Source organism: Camarhynchus parvulus, chromosome 9, assembly GCF_901933205.1.
Source record: "Camarhynchus parvulus chromosome 9, STF_HiC, whole genome shotgun sequence".
Taxonomy (NCBI): Eukaryota; Metazoa; Chordata; class Aves; order Passeriformes; family Thraupidae; genus Camarhynchus; species Camarhynchus parvulus.
The window spans coordinates 21,586,771-21,604,205 of NC_044579.1; the positions used below are offsets into that span (position 1 = coordinate 21,586,771).

Sequence of the window (17,435 nt, forward strand, 5' to 3'; positions counted from 1 at the left end):
GTTTCTTTATTATTACAAATACTCCTAGTACATTCTCGAGAACAGTTAATATAGAAGATGGAGGTGGAATGAGAAGCATTAAATTAATTGCATGTAGCCATGGCCTGACATGGGATCACAACAGGATAGAAGACCTCTAAGGCTCCCATCACCACTCAGACCACAGACCCGTGATGAACAGGGTGAAGATGCGTTCCTAAAACATGCTCCAAGACCTCAAGGAAATACAAAGAAATCTTGACAGATTACTTTACCTGCAATATTGTTTCAAAATTGAAAGTCAGTCCATTCCATAAAGTGAACTCCCCACTAGATGCACCAGTGACCAAGCGTCTCCCCTCAGGAGTCCACTGCAAAAGAAACATTTAACTAAACTGTGCAAATATAACATTCCAATATTTCTTCACAATTCTCCAAATAAATAATGAGCTTCTTCAGGGACTCTGTGGAAACGGAAGCTACTTAATGACTTTCTAGAGGATGTGAGAAGGCAAAAATGCGGAACTGTGCAAGAGGACTTTTGACTTCAGTAACAACAGGACAAAGCCCACTGTAAAAACAATGAAAAACTCTAGTTTTAAAGATGAAACAGCTTATTGGCACCAATGCATTTTAGCTCATAATATCCATACTAAACAATACTTGTGACATCTTGGAAAAGTTGTTAAAAGCTGCTATGAGACTCCAACAGCACAGAGACCAAATTTCCTTTCTTTTGAGTCAAGACATGTCAGGTGTCTGAAATGTAATAAGGAAGGTAGGAATTGCACCCTAAACTCAGAGTAAGAACTCTTGTGTACTCAAGACTTTCCTATTTATTTTCCTAAAGCTCTCCATAGAAAGACTGGACACAGAAGTAGTTCATACACTGCACATGCTGTTTTTATTTAAAGATGCTTTAACTGCCATAGTTCAGTTAAGAATCAGTCTAATTTAAATTAAGACAACACAACAAAGTAATTCCAACACTGTACTCACCCTGACAACAAACACTGGGCATTTCACTTTATTAGTAGATGTCCGAACAAATTTTGTTGTCACAGCATTCATAGGGTTGTTCAGCATTCCTATAGGAGGGACCAACTGTAAGAGAAGAAAGAAAAGATTTACTGACGACATTGAAATCAGAAACTTCAAGAAAAGAACACATTCTGAACACCCATTTCTGGAAAAGCAAGGTGGTCATTTGCAGGGATATTATCAGAAGTAAGTTGGTAGAAGTGTTTCAAAGTCTGTATGATTTAAAAACACAAACATCCAGAAACAGCATCTTCAAGAGCAGCTTTGCAACCTCAGTGCATGATGAAAGTTCTTATGCACAGAAATTAAAAGCCTGTCCATGTTTAAGGTCCCTTTGTGGACATGGATTCCAACAGAACAAAATAACGTAGAGTGAAGACACCCTTCACTGATTTAAGGCTTTTTGCAGATAAAAAAAATAACCTCAGCTGACATGCAGAATCATTCCTATTTTCTGGACAAATTTTATTTGCACAACTTTATCAGTGAACAGCAGAATTTTACTTACATCATTGTAATATCCTGCATCGGGCTGGATTGCTCGCATATCTCGTTGGTCTCTCTGCCACACTCTATTCTGGAAAGAAGAAAACAACTCCTAGTTCATAACAGAGCATTTCCTTGTTAAATAACAGAAAATAAGAAACACATGGAGATCCTGATTAGGAAATTCTGAAGTGCTCCAAGGATTTTACAATGAACTGTGTTAAGACTGAGGACTCAGGAAAAGGAACATGTGGAGTTTATATTCTGTAAGAAAAGGAGTCAGGAATGTTTAAAGTGTTAATTTCTTCGGATTGAAGCAACTCCAGGAAAGCAGCAGTCCTATGTAACAAGGAACATTATTGTGGTACTCTGCTGCCCAGAGTCAAAGCTTGATATTTACACCATTAGGAGCTGTGCTGATGAACTCCCCATGAAATCCACACAGCAGCACGAGCCACAAAAGGGACCTTCTGCAGTGCCAGCATAAAGACAACGCCTTCAAAAGGCCAAAACTTAGAAGGTCAAGGGATAAGACCTTCAATTACTTAAGTTTTCTGAGTTGTCAAACAAAACCTCTTCAAAAACACTTCTCATGAATTTAGAATTAAATTATTTATTTTGGCTTTGTGCCACAGACCCTAGCAATTTGGATCTGTGCACATATTGGAAACAAGTTACAATTCTAGGCAAAACATTCCCAGCATGAACCACTACAGTTTGCTACAACTTCCTAAGCCAAGAGCAAATTACACATTTTCTTGGTTAGTTATTTTTTTCTAGAACCACATTAAATTAAAACAATAGTACTGAAGCCAGCAGATTGAGATCAGATTTTTTTGTATGTTGTTTATGTTTTATTAACAGAATTTTGAGGTGCTTATTCCTGCCACAGTAAAAAGTTCCTGGACTTCAAAAATGTTTTTTAGAAGAGCCCACTACTAATAGAATCTCTTTTGGGGCATTCCTAAAACATAAGAATGTGTTTAAAATATTTGATGTTCAAACAGATCTCTGATAATGTATTAATTATTATAAAAACCTTTTAACTGTTAACACCTACAAGCCATAACCATGCATAACCACAGTAGATGGAATTAATTTCATCACATTTTTGCAATGTTGCTCTTGCAGCTGTAACAATGCCAGTATTTAGATTTCATTCTATTTCTTTCAGGGTAAAGTCCAGTACTCCTAGAGTTAATCTTGGATGAGAAAATTGTATTTCTTAAATAATGCTATCCCATCAGGTGAGCTAAATAAGCATTTTTACAGAAACATTTCTTCAATGAAACCTAATGTTTAAGTTTTTCTCTATTTCTTAACTCTCCTTCTTAGTTTTTCTCTATTTCTTAAGTATAGAAATGACTTTCAGAAGCCACACTTCAAGCTGAAGAGCTATTTAGTAAAATGATGAGAAAACATTTCTAGTGCCCTGATTTTGGAGGAGAAGAGGTAATGGTTCATCTTCCATTTTGGGAAATTTGTATTTCAAAACAAAAATAAGAATGACTACATTACTTATAATCAGTTTTTTATGAAAAGCTATAGGAGTGTGCCCCTTGTTGATGGAGAGACAAAACTGTCCTTTTTCCCCTCAAAAAGGAAAGAAGCCCAGAAGTTTCTCTCCTTGATTAGGTGAAAAAGCCCCCTCATAGGCCTAGGGTACTTCACCTCAAACTTAAGAACAGTTAATTGGACAGAAGCCAAAAAGTCCTGCCTGGACAATTTACTAGAAAAAGAAGAGAACAAAGAACCTAATTGCTTTTGTGAGGCGTGTTACCAGGGGCAGGAGGACCTCTGGTACCTAGCTTGGTTTTTCTCTGTTATTTTGCCTTTTATTAAACCTTTTTGTTTCCAACACTGCAACAGAAGCCAACATGCTAAATTTTATGCTTCCAAGAGTAGCTGAGCTATCTTGAGTGTTTTACAGACCTCCAAGAGCTTATTAGACCTAGCTCAAGAAAGCTACTATAACAAAAAGCCAGAACATTACACAAGATATTCAACAGTACACCAACTTGGAATTTCAAGACAAAATGTAAAAGTTGGTATTTACACAAAATACAGAACGCTTGCAGTTTTATTGCCAACGCCCAACATCCCTATTTCATTTTATTTTTATTTATATTATTATAATTTTAACAAATTCACAAGCATTTGGAATTTTGCTTAAAAATGCAGCAGTAGCTCTCCCAGTATTTCAGACCGCTCTGCAGAAACTGAAAAGCACAATCCCAAATATCAAGAAGAAAAAAAAAAAATTTCTAACCAAAACCCAAAAATCCCTTAACTGACCTCCAGATATTTGATGACAGAAGGGTTGTAGTCTATGGTCTTTCTGTTGACAGCTTTCCTCATGCGTTTCCCGTCGAAGGTGAGCTGCTGCATGGCCTGCTGCTGGGCGAAGTCGGGCCGCTTGTAGAAGAGCTGCCGCGGCGCCTGGTGCTGGAAGCGCGGCATGTGGAAGAAGCGCGGCGGGGAGCCGATCTCCGTGGCCATGGCTGCGTCCTGCTGGAAGGCTGCAGAGGGACAGGTGTAAGATATGTTAGCAAATAATTCATGCTTAAGGGGAGAATGTATTGTAATGAGTAGAAAAGTTGCCCATTTTTAAAAAACGTTGCAGAGTTCACAGGCTGGGCTAGTTGCTGCCAAGGTGGAGTTCTAACTGTTTGTTGTTGTAATCACCTGTTGTTTTCATTAACTACTGTCACAGACATCTTTCCATGTAAAATCCTTTCCTTAGGATTTTTTCCTCCTGAGAAGCTGAGAGGCCTCAGGAACAAACTGTAAACAATGATTATCTGCTGCTGTGGAATGCAACAGGCCAATTGTGGTGGTGTTCGAAGGGCTCCCAGGACGAAGGAAGAGACGAGGATCTGACTCCATGTTTCAGAAGGCTTGATTTATTATTTTATGATATATATTAAGTTAAAACTATACTATAAGAATAGAAGAAAGGATTTAATCAAAAGGCTAGCAAGGAAAGGAAAGGAATGATAACAAAGGCTTGTGACTGACTGAGACAATCTGGATAGCTGGACTGTGATTGGCCATTAATTAGAAACAACCACATGAGACCAATCACAGATGCACCTGTTGCATTCCACAGCAGCAGATAACCATTGCTTACATTTTGTTCCTGAGGCCTCTCAGCTTCTCAGGAGAAAAAATCCTAAGGAAAGGAATCCTAAGAAAAGAAAACATGTTTGTGACAGAAACTATGCTGTGTAGGATACTTTTTTTAAAGAAAGGACTCGCAGTGAAATAGCAGCCACAGGACACCTGAATCTTTCAGAGAAAAAGAATTTATTGCCCTCTTATCAGAAAAAACAAACTTCTTCCTGCCTCGAAGGAACGTTAGGATTCAGAGGAAGAAGCTGACGATGACCAGACAGAATCCTTTATTTGAATGGAGTTTATGCATCATGTATGAAGTGTATGAATATTCAACAGGTTATTGTTTTTAAGGGTTAATCCTCTGTTAATGTGTGTCCTTTTTAGGGCTTGTGCTGCCCAGAAAAAGGTACCTGGACACCCATAACTCTCTGGTTCTATTGTCTCATATTGTCCAAATTATTATTACTCTAATTGTATTACTATTTTTAAAACCATTTTATTACTATTAAATTTTTCAATTTTTAAAAAAACATGTGATTGGTGTTTTTCACACTATAAAAATTATAAAATCCAGCAAGCTTCTGACCACAAGCAGCCCAGAGACAGATAACTACTCTGGAATTACGAAACTCCTGAAGGCAGCAGGAGAACAAAGCTTCGTTTAGAAATGAAAGAACGTGGCCAGCACAGAGATGTGCTTCCTCCGGAGCCACCAGGGAACACCCAAGGGTGATCATTCTTGATAGACACCATCAATCAAGATAACCAAAGCCAAGAAGATACATCGGAATATGCAACTTCTCCTGACATGATCAGGGCCTGCCACTACTCAGGAAACAGCGATTGTCCAGCCCTGCACAGTGAAAGAAACTCTCACACATATGTGGGGTTACAAAGGAAATCGGGGCACCTCTGCCTCAGGCATAAAAATCTGTATAAAACAGCCCTGCTGGAAACGGCATTGGTGAACAGAGGGGGCTCTGATGTGATAGAGATCGGATCTGTGTTCACTCAGTGCTGACCCCAGGCTTGATGCTCTCTCTTTGGCTGTCGGTTTTGAGGACCCTATTTTGGTTGCAAAAATCAAATCTTTCGCATTTATTAATTTGGATTTCTGGCTGATCATTTATAACACAGGCATTTCTGGAAGTAAGACTTCTCTACATATTCATTTCCCACAGAGCATGATAAAAATCCCACTGCAGCATCTCCCCTGGACCACAGATCACATTCTACCTTTAGGTATATTTTCAATGCCATGATTGCAAAATAAATGAATCACACATTTAACAAGGTTTCGTAAATATAACTAAGACTCACTGAGAATGTTAAGAAAATGTGAGGGACAGGGAGAAAAATTTTGAATACTGAAATTTTCTGACAGAGGGAAATGAGTGTAAAACCTCATTTTTCAGTCTAAGAAATCCTTAAGTGGTGAGATCACAGCAACTCCTTCAGAGCTGAAAGCTACAATACACAGTCTTTAAAGTGTATACTAACTTCAGACTAAGCACTCTCTCATGCTGAACCAATGAAAGCTCAAACATCATTTTGAACACGTTCTCCCCCACATCCTAAACTCACTTTGGAAAACATTTTGACTAAAAGAAACTAGCACTGCCATAAAGGGAATTCAAAAACACCTAGAAACTGTCCTTTGCATAAAGGGTTAAGTGTTTACACAGAAGCAAACTGCACGTAATAAAAAAAGGAAATTGCAGATTTCTTTAAAAAAGACTACATAATCTGCTTGTAAATTAATGAATGTGCTTTCCTACATAGTCAAAATACTTGCATCCTCAATTTGAAAGAGCTGAAAAGTTGTTTCACTGCCAATTTAAAAATTTTATCTCACTTTTTTGATCCCACTAGTTCAAAAACATTTCCCTTTTTAAGTAGCAAAATAAAGCTAAGATAGAAATGCTGAATATAAGAGACTGTTTAAAGCAGCACAGAGTTTGATTTTTTTAAAGAGATTCTTTCTAACCACTAGGAGCAGGCTGTCCTTTAAGTCTCAGGCAGTTTGGTGGCACAGAGCAGTGAGCAGCTCTGCAAACTCAGGACTTACACTCCCCATGCTAACAAAGTGTGACAGCCAGCTCTGAAACAAGCGATCTCCAGCACCCAGCTCCTCACCACACAACTCCCACACCAAAACCATCACAATTATTCTCTAGTCAAGACAAACAAGTTCAAACTAAACCAGCACATTTCCAGGAGTGAGGTAAGGAAATGTAACAACTTTGGCAGACGTAGCATCTTATTAGATCAACGTGGTAACTGGAATGAAGGGGGGGAGACAGAGAACAGCTTTCAAAAAACAAATCTTCATCTGAAGGCTCATTTGCCTGGAAGTTGCCCCATTCCAGGCATCCAGGTGGTCTAACCAGACGCCACGATGTGTCTGATTGTCTCCAGACCCCCACGGAACACACAGCTAGGACAACATTCAGGATTGCCTGAAACAAGGTATCCAAACTTCCTCACACAGGAATCACTTCAAGGCCCCCATAACCCATCTCAAATTCTGTCACGTGGCAGAAGACAAACTGTAGTAAAGGTTTCAAGTGTTAAATATCAAAGGTACAGTTTTATTGCTGGGGGTTTATATTGAAAAAGAGAAAGTGGCTTCTTCCAACAAGCTGACATTAAACTCAAAAGTCCATTAACCCTCCTAAATGCAATTATTCAATAGTCAGAGGAAAAAACCCAACAAAAACAAACAATCCAAAACCCCCACAAAACCCAACAACACAACACAAAAAGCCCCAGGAAACCAGATGAAATTTCCAGTAATACTCTTTCTCAAGTCTGAAGTTTGACACTCCCTTATACCAATGAGTGCTCTAAACCAGAGAGGAAAAGATACTTTTTCAAAACCACACATCTGTACTCTCTAACAGGCAATGCAAAAATAAATGTAAAGAACTGAGACCAAGAATGTGGACAAGGATCTATATTGGGGAGCTTCCAAAAACCAAAAAACCCAAAAAATCAGCTATCATTTGCAAAAAAACATTACATCCCTTTTTAGGGAAACACTGCAAAGCAGCAAGTTAATACTTTATTTTCATGTTCCAGGGAATAAAATTCTGCTAAAGAAATTTTCTGCATTACTATCATTGGTAAATACAGCATTAGGTGTGATAAGGGTCAATTTAGACTGCAATAGTTTCAGGTGAGTGCAACCAGCGTCTAGCTTAAATCAGCATAAACAACCTTCACTTAAGGTGCAATCCACATCAGCAAAAAGTAGGACCAAAGGCATTAAAAGGTTAATTACACCTCTTCATGCCTTCAGATCCTTTCACACTCATGATTCTGACAAGACAACAACTGACACCACAACTACAACATAAGGGACATGACACAGGATCACAAAAATTATGCATTTATATGTTTCTTCAACTTTTGAGAGAAAAGTTCACTACCTCCTATCAAAAAAGTCTTCTACCTGCATTTACAAACTCTGAGAAAATATTGTTTATCCAGCTGCTGAAGACCATTTTCTTCTAATAATTGCTTCAAATATTATATTTTATCCACATAATACTCTCATCACATCATGTGTGCATATGACCAGTATGTAATCTATGAATAGATATATAAAAAATGTGTGCACACATACATTCATTAATGCATATATACACCAAGTGAAGCTTCCAAACAAAGCAGCTTTAGAAAGAAATGGTTTTGGCACACAATTATCACATGAAACAGAGCATTTTTTTCTAAAGACCCCTATTAGAGTCAGAAAAATATGCCCATTTAATGGTTATCAGTATCCTGCTTGGTTGTATGTTGGGACAAACCAAAGCCTCAGCAGGCTCTCTTTAAGATCTTTTTTATCAACTACAATGTCAGAATTCAGCATGTCTATTAGTTAAAGCTCCTTTTGTGTTGGCAGTGTGAGCAGAAACATGCAAACAAATATTAGAGGACACAGCACAATCCAGTGTAGTAATATCTGATTTCCTATTTTAAGCCAAGTACCAAAATTTTTCCTTAATATTTTAGAGTCCATCAACAGGAGTTTAAATGGAAGAAATCACATCTTCCTTAATTCACACAATTAGAAGCAACAACAAAATTTGTTTCCAACATCTGGCAGAAATCACTTCTCATTTTATTGTTTCTGGACAGTAATGTTACCAACCAATTGCTTTTTCTTCTAATTCATTATACCCTTATCATAATGTGAACTAAGCTTATTTCTGTATTCCATTTTTCCATGCATCCTTATCAGTCTTCTTCTTCTTGTTCCCATGAACAGTCCTTTCAAAGCCTCACACATTTAGAGACATAAATGAATTTGGGATACAGAGCCTACAGAGCAAACCCCTCATTTCTCCCTAGTGGTGCCGTAAGGATGCCAAGCCTATTAATGCCATCAAGCAATCACAGGGAGAACAGAATTAAAAATGAAAAAACACTCAAAAATCTCACACCCAGAGCAGCATGGAGTAAAGGCAGATGGATTTGGGCAGTTTCTTTGCTTTTCAAAATGAGCAAAACATCACATACAGTATTAGTCAAGGACAAAAAATGGTTACCACTGAATTAATGTACCCAAATAAGGCTGCAAAGGTAATACTGGCATTTAACACAGCAGCATTATTACTTTATCATCTTATTTGGATATGATTGTTCCTTTTATATAAAAATGAACCTTGCACTAAGTTTTGAAAATCGACAGATTGCAACTTCAATCATGAACCAAAGCATTTCACACATAACTTCACTAAATCAAAACAAAACAAATTAGGCTACCCAAACCAAACTAAAACAACCAAACTAGTAAAGCTTGGAGAAAAAGAGTTATGGCTTATATTAAATACATCACTACTTACAGGTAGCTCAATACTACAAGGAAAAAAACCCCACCTGATTTATGTATAATCTTGACATATTTCATATGGTTTATGCAAAAAATAAAGCTCATCATTAATAAAATGCAGTTAATTGGTAAATAAAACATCCTTGCCTATTTAATAGGTATTTTTAACTGAAGGCAAAGACACTTGGGTGGAACACTGAGTTATAAACTGAATATGCCAAAAGAAAAGTGTGTTTCCAAATGGGAGCAAAGAAGGTGATGGTGCAGAGTGCAAGCAGCAGTCACCTTGCAAACCCCACACTGAAGCTTAAAAGGCACTGCCTGAAATGGCTACAGCAGCAAAGGAAAAGGAGTGCTCACATTTCATGAGTGTATCTATAGAATACTTCTTTAAAGGTGTATTAGTTCTATTATAAACTACACACAGACTCTAAAAAGCACTTTTCCAGTGTAACAAACAGTGAGAACTGACAGGAGTTATTTGCACTGCAACAGCTCACAGGAGTTCAAAACGTGGTTTGGGACACGTGGTGAAAAACACAGAACTGGAGAAGAACCACCTCAGCTTCCTGAGGCCTCAGAATAAGGTGAGAACACCACAGTGCAAAGGCACCTCACCAAGTTTATTGTTCAGTACATCTTTCTCTGGTCAGCAAAGCACTTTTACATCTACAGTGTATAGATAACTACATTTCTTTTAAAAAGAAAAAGTCCTACTGTCAATAGTCATCTCTGAGAAAACATCTCTCTGCATTTTTTAATTTGTATATTGAGATCTATAAGTGCATCTGAATAAGCAGAAAAACAATCATATCAAATACAATTTAATGTTATTCCTTTCCCTCTTTTGCAGAGTATCAACACTTAATGTCTGCATTCCAAAAGATCTGCCTTTCTTTTCTCCTTTGGGAAAATGTGAATTCTGGCTCTGAACACCAGCAGTGAATCCTTCCATGGCTTCCCCTTCCTAAGGAAAGCTCTTTCTTGGCCTCCTCATCCAGCCTCTTCCCATTGCAAAAGAATTACGTGAAAAGATATAGTCCAGACATAAATCTGCAAATTTTTGCCACCTTAGCAACCATGTTTTAGAAAACAAAATACTAATTTTTTTAAAAATTATATATAAAAAAAGAAATAAACATGCATGTACACACACACATAATTTCTCAATTACACAGAAACAGAGCCAGCCATCCTGGTTAAAGACTGAGAAGAGTAGCAGACAAGTTCTTGAAATCATAAAATTTCCAGGTAGGGGGTTACACAGAAAAAAAAAAAAGGTTTCTTCACTTCTCCAAACCATTTAAATAAATTGTCTTCCAATTATTTTACACTAAATGAGATAGACCCAAAATTATTTCTCTTTTAAACAGAAAATTAACCTGAGCAAAGGTTTGTTTTCAATCAGGGTTTCTACATCTCCCTTGCTTCCCTCACAGATAGGAATGGAGCAAGAGAGCTGCAGGTATGCTAAAAACCTGCAAAAGTATCAGAAAATCACATTTCCAAAGCCACTGTAAAACCAGCACTAGCAACAGCAAGCTTCTACCATGTTTTCCTGAACACACACTTGAAATCTGCCAAAACTAATTTGCGTGTCTGTCAATGAATTAATCTATCCCAGCAGATGAGATTTGGTTTTTGCTCCATTCAGATGCCATCAATTTCTAAAGAAAAGATTAATCTTACATTTCCTTCACTGCACATAAGGTAAATCCACTCAGAAAACACTGACAAAAACATGAAAAAAACCCCACTATGCCAAACTGCAGATGTAGTGAAAACAGACTAATCTGACCAATTCCCCAAATTGCTTTGTGTTTCAATTTCCTACTGCATTGGAAAAACACTTAATCAGATTCACAAAACCAGAGTACCCAATGTCTGAGAATTCTATATCTTTCTGAGACAAAAAAAACAAAAATCTCAAGTAATTTTGAGTGCTTTTCTTATTATATGTAGGTTGTATTATTTGTATTTCAGAACAGATGTGAGACAGATTAAGCTGTTTCATTAGACTATAATAGTATCTTTCCCACTGATTATGAGAGAGAATTGGTGGATTAAGCAGGATTATAAAATTAGTTAAAAAACTAGATTCAATAATGGAAGTACAAAGTTGCTCAACCTTTTAGTCAAAAGCAGACCTGTAACAGTAAAAAAACCCAACTGTGTACGGTTCTTGACCTCTGAATATTTTAAAATATTATTCCCATTTTGGATTATGTAAAGGCACTGCAGCATGCATTTTTGTGCATTTTTATATGCATACCTCAAAAGATTTTCTACAAGGCACGCAGATGCGAGCACAGGAAGTTTAAACTTAAGCCCAAAACCATTCTTACAATTTGACAGACTCCTTAATTATCTACAGGTGCTGGAGGTTCCTAATACAGCAAATCAACAAACTGAAGGCAGAAATACTGCCCTGTGTTATACAACACTGCTATTATGCAACAGCCCTATTCTCTGCAGCAAGTACTTTTTCCCTGGCCTCTACTGCTCTGCTCCCAACACACATCTGCAACCATTCTCTATTGTATTCTATTTTTGAAGCAAACTTTCCTAGAAATGGGGTTTAAATTCTGACCATGCAAACCAAGGGAAAGAATTAAGCAGCTTTCCCCATTCCGGTCATTGTGTTCCAACAGAAAATGTAAAAAAATAAAATAAAAATCTCATTTTTCATTACAATTGCAGAAATATACTTCAATTAATAATTGTCTAAGTAACAATAAACTACTCTGCCCAAAAAGCTCACAGATCTGTTCTTATTTGGAAATACTCCAAAGCTTTTTGTTTTATGCACAGTCCAAAATCTCCTACACTGGTGTGACCAAAACCCTAAAATGCAGCAGCACTTTTTTTCCCCTTTAACTTCAGTTCTGTACCTTCACCACAAAGCTCAAACCTTTGGATTTTCAACAGAACCTGAATATATTCACATACTGTACAGAGTGTAAAAGGACAGAACATGCAACATGGCAAAATGGGATGATGTTGATGCAGTTCTGGGTTTAAAGAGTTTATTCCCTGCAGGAAAAGGAATGCTGATATTTAATTGACAAAAAGGGCCTACATCTTTAAGGTTCACATAAAAACACACAATGCACAAGAACTTGTGAAACAGGAGAGTACATTTATAGCAAATGGAGCCACCTAAAATCCCAATGGAGAGCGCCTTCAAACAGCCAGTCTGGAGCTCTCGGTTACAGAGAGAAAAGCTTCAACAGCTGAGCCTGCTTAGCTGCATGTAACTTACACACCTTCTTTAAACACACCTTCTTTAAACACTTCCTTCAAATTTTGGATTTCTACTACTCAACAAATACCTTATAATCAAATCACAAATGTTCCTTATTTTATGCTCAAGCTGAACCCTTGACTCATTCCAGAGCAGACATATTTACAGGAGATCATGTGCTAAATACTTTATAAAAAACCCTCAAAATACTTCATTTCACAGACTCAGACAGCTCCTGCTTTACCTCTCTGGCTATAGTACAGAAAACTGCTTTCATGAGTGTAACAGCCTGAAATCTCTGCCTTTCTGCACCTCACAGAAGCAACTTCTGTGAGCTAAAGTTTCTTGAGCTGTACTTCAAAACATGGAAGCAACCACAGATTGCACCTCAGCTAGAAAATAGACAGGATTTGGTTTGCTGCCATGATTTTACTGTTACCAACTGGGTACCTTGGTTTTACCTTACAGTTTAATCACAGTATTTTTTTTAATAGAACATTTTTCCTCCCCCTAAACTTCCCAAATACTCCTTTATTTCAACTGCTGCTTAGTATGCATTATAACCTGTCTTTTATTGGGAGTTCCTGAGATAACAATTCATCTTACCTAGCTGAAGACTCACAGCTTGGTTTTCACGCTGAAGTGATTACTGATGCTGCCTTACCTTGCAGCTGCTACTTTGTCAGGAAACAAAACTTTAGGACTGATGTTTAAAACATATAAACATGTTATAACAGACACTAAAAAACCTGACTTATGAAAAGTAGTTTAAAAGAAAAAGCCTATCATCCTTGCTAATCCTAAATATCAAAAGCTAGTGAACAAAAGTCACAGCAGAATCTGTGTGGATGCTCCTCCCAGTTTCATTCAACATGAAATTGCCCTTCCTTGTGAGAATGTTCTGTTTCCTGTTCACTGCCTGAAGCTCTCTCGTTTTTTTTTTGTGAGCAGGCAAGAATTCTGCAGCTCCTACAAACCCAGAGGCTCTGCCTGCCCCCAGAGCTCTGCAGGTCTGCCTGCTCATTTCCAGGTGTTCCTGGAGAGCCATTCCTCAAATCCCTCTCTTGACTCAAGTACTACTGTTAGGTACATAATGGGATGGACAGGGACAGACAAGAGGAGGAGAAAGAGTGATAAGAAGTCCTCCAAAAATTCTTCAGAGGACTTTATTATCAGCAGAAGGGAAAAGGACTAGAAGGACTATGGCACTTTGTAGGGCAAAACTGAAATAAGAAACACAGCAAATTGTCTTTGCTTCAGGCACAACCTCCTGAAATTCTGATGATAAAGAAAAGAAAGTTCATATAATCTAGCAACAATCTCCTTCTCCTCATTCACACTATGGAACAGAAACATACATTTTAATATACAAAACACAGCTGAGTATCTGAGACCCAAAGAGTTGCAAATTCAATGCTGACAAAACACCTAAACCTTTTTAGTAAAACTTGGCAATTATAAAGAGTAGTAACATGTTACAAAGATTTACTTTTCACAACCTTCATCTGTTAAATGATTACCAAACATACCCAGAACTCTTGCAACATTTGCTTCTGCATAGAAGAGAAGCTGCAAATACCAACAGAATTTAGGGAATCTTTACTTCATGACCCCGGGAATGCTCACTCCCTGCCCCCTTCAATGTTACTCAGGCCCATCTTCTAACAAAACAATGCTGTTTGCTATTCCAGTTTCTGGGCCAAATAAAGGCAAAAGAGTGTCTCAATTTTCTATAATTACACAATTGAAGTCTGGAAGGGGTAGCAGAGGGCAGGATGACAGCGCTATCATGTGTGATCATGTGAAAAAGTGTGCCTTTATATGGTGAGAAGTGTAAGAAGGTTAAAAAAAAACCCCAAAAAACCTAAAAGCAATGTTTTCCAACAGTTATTAACTGTATTCAAAGATCCTTTTTCCACTTCTCTAACCAAAAAGAGATTTTATACCTCAGTAGAAACTCCAAGATAAAAGAACTTTTTATTTCACTGCATATTTTAATGCTAAAATCCATTTATCACTGATGTCCATACCCTAACCTGCATGCAGAGGTGCAGACTGTGCACCAGAGCTCTCATCCTCTGGGCACCTCAAGGTTATTTACACACCTCATGTATTCAGGGTAAGAAAAGAAGAGACTAAACAATGGTACAGGCACACTGCAGAATAAATGGCCTAGAACATACTACCCTACAATGCTTTCTTCACAATATCCAAGAAGATTTTTAAAAGGGATTTTTAAATCCTCAATTCATAAAAAGATGTAGCAGATGCACACATACTTATCCAAGACAGAAATTTATCTGCCCCAACAGCAGAGTAGCTAAATTAGCAACTATGTTTATAGCAAAGTATGCAAATTAATACCTACAGTTGTTATGCCTAGACTCAGCTGATGAAGAGACATCATTAAGCAAAAGTAGTAGAATTGCAGCAAACAATTCAAACACTATTGAATCACACAATGCTGCTAAACAAGGCTGATGAACCCTGCAAATTATCAATGCTCCCCATTTTTTTCTTACTGCTTAAGCCAAAGAGTTAAAAACAAACCAAAAACCCCCAACAAATCTGATTGAACACCTGCTAAATTAAGGAAACAGTCAAAGCAAACAGCACTTCTCAAACTATTTTGATCAAATGAAGTTCTGACTGCAGATTATTTATGCGAAAATCTCCAGAACTGTAGCTTCTCACTATCTACTTCAGTTAGGATTTGAAAGTCTAGCATATATGCAAACTTTTTTTTTCTACCACAGTATGGTGTGGAAGATTAATGCATAACCCCTGTTTGCTGGTGGTTAGGCTGGAAACTGTTCAACCCCATGAGGAACAAACTTACAATAGCAAAAAAAAAACCCAAAACCCAGTGCTGTTTATTCTAGTTTCAAGCTCCCAGTGTATAAAATTATAGCTATCACTTGAGCACTCCTAAGCTTTGTCAGAAATTTTCACCTAATTTCAAACATAACCAACCTAGATATTTCTCCTATAACAAGAAACTTTCAATACTAGAACACTTTCTAAACTGATGGGTGATGTATACACATCTCATACAACTGGAAATGAATTAGAAATGCACTTTCTTTTAACTGGAATCACAGAGCCAGTTTGTTCCAGGAATGTTTTCTGATCTTTGCTTGTGGATTATGAGCCATGCAAATGCCTATATATGGTTATGTGTATATATGTGTATATATATATATATACACAAACTGCTAAAAAAACTTTTAAATTCTTTAGTAAACAGCCTTTGCTTTTACCATTTAGAGTTCAATAAAACTTTCTGTATCAATACATTTCTCAGTAAAGTCAAGCTCACACAAAGCATTTCAAGGAGAAAGGGTTCAGTGTCAGATTCTCCCTAAATACAAAAGTCATCCATCTCCCCATGAGAATGACAATTCAATAGAACAGCACACCACTAGAGAGCTTCAATTTTGAAAGCTGGAGTTCTTTAAAAGTCTAAAATCCCTCAGCATTTCTCTCCTACTTCCTATCTCCTGCCTTGAGAATATCAGCAAGTTTTCCTGTCAAAAGCAGCATTTCCATCACCAGTTTTAGGTCAGTATTTTCATCTTACTACACAGAAAGCTTGGCAGCTGTGGCTTCTATCAGTCAGGAATCTACAAAGACATTGCTAGAAATAGCTACTTCATTTATTAGGCTTAGATTTGCTAAGGAGACAAAAATATTTGCATCCATCCATAGAAAAAGATTGTAAAATGGTCTGATGACTGATTCTAGTATGACTTTAGCTCCAAACTCTGTAATTGAGAAACAGTGCAAACATTGCAGAATAAACATACTCATCCAGCCTGCACTCCTCCTCCCTGCAATTCTGCACAATCCCCAACTTTTCTTGTGGTAGAACCATAACATTTCACCAGTCTCTGTAAAGAGGCGCAATGGTTTGCTTACAAACATGGCCCAAATGAAGAAATTGTCAAAGGTAAATGGTGATTTTTACTGATGGGATGGGGGAAGGAGGACAAGGGCAGAGTGGTCGCTGTTCTTGTGACCACACAACCTGAGTGCAGCCATACCTACTGAGGGAACTTCAGCACTGAATTGCTGAGCTGACCCAAATCCAAACTAAAACTGCTGAGACCAAAACCAGAGCAGCCCTGGCTTGAGCCCAAGTGTGTGCTCCCTCCCATGACCCCTCCTTCAAGCCAACATAAACATCTGATCACCACAGTGGACGTGCACCTAAAAACTGCTCAGTGTTACGAGACCATTTTAGCTCACATTGGTCAAAACTCAGAGCAGCCTGGCAGGCAGCTGGCTACTGAGAATTCCAGGGAATGACTCCACTGACCAGGAGGAAAACCAAAGGATCAGAAGCAGGGCAAGCAGGCATTTCCACTGGGCAATGCCATGACAGATTACTGCACAGATCCACAGCCTTCAGGCTGTAAATCCAGCACTTCCATTAGCTGGAGCTGTGCTGCTGCTTAACCAGCTCCAAGGGCAGCTCCTGTCAAACCCCAAACTGCAGCTGAATACTCCTACACCCACAGTAAAGAAAATACAGGTCACTGTGCTGCCAAAACTAAACATGAATACAAAACAATACCAAACACAAACTGCTAAAGACTCCTTGTTAGCCAGTCTCTGGCCACTTTCAAAAAAAGACACATTAACATATTCTTTTGTATAATGTTTCTTTTGGATTTGGGATAATGATTTAAAGGAATCCTCAAATGCTTAAACTGCAGAAACATGGATTAA

At 37.8% G+C, this 17,435-nt stretch overlaps 1 protein-coding gene across 2 annotated transcripts in view; it reads right to left on the bottom strand.

Moving 5' to 3' along the window:
• The window catches only part of WDR33 (WD repeat domain 33), a 69,667-nt gene that overhangs the window by 48,166 nt on the left and 4,066 nt on the right, over nt 1-17,435 (bottom strand). For both annotated transcript variants that reach the window (XM_030954841.1, XM_030954842.1), the window contains exons 2-5: nt 3,802-4,025; nt 1,529-1,597; nt 979-1,083; nt 255-350 (exon numbers count right to left, since the gene is read on the bottom strand). In XM_030954841.1, coding sequence (XP_030810701.1) covers nt 255-350; nt 979-1,083; nt 1,529-1,597; nt 3,802-4,005 — 474 coding nt within the window. In that variant the 5' untranslated portion in view covers nt 4,006-4,025. The remainder of the gene's footprint in view (nt 1-254; nt 351-978; nt 1,084-1,528; nt 1,598-3,801; nt 4,026-17,435) is intronic.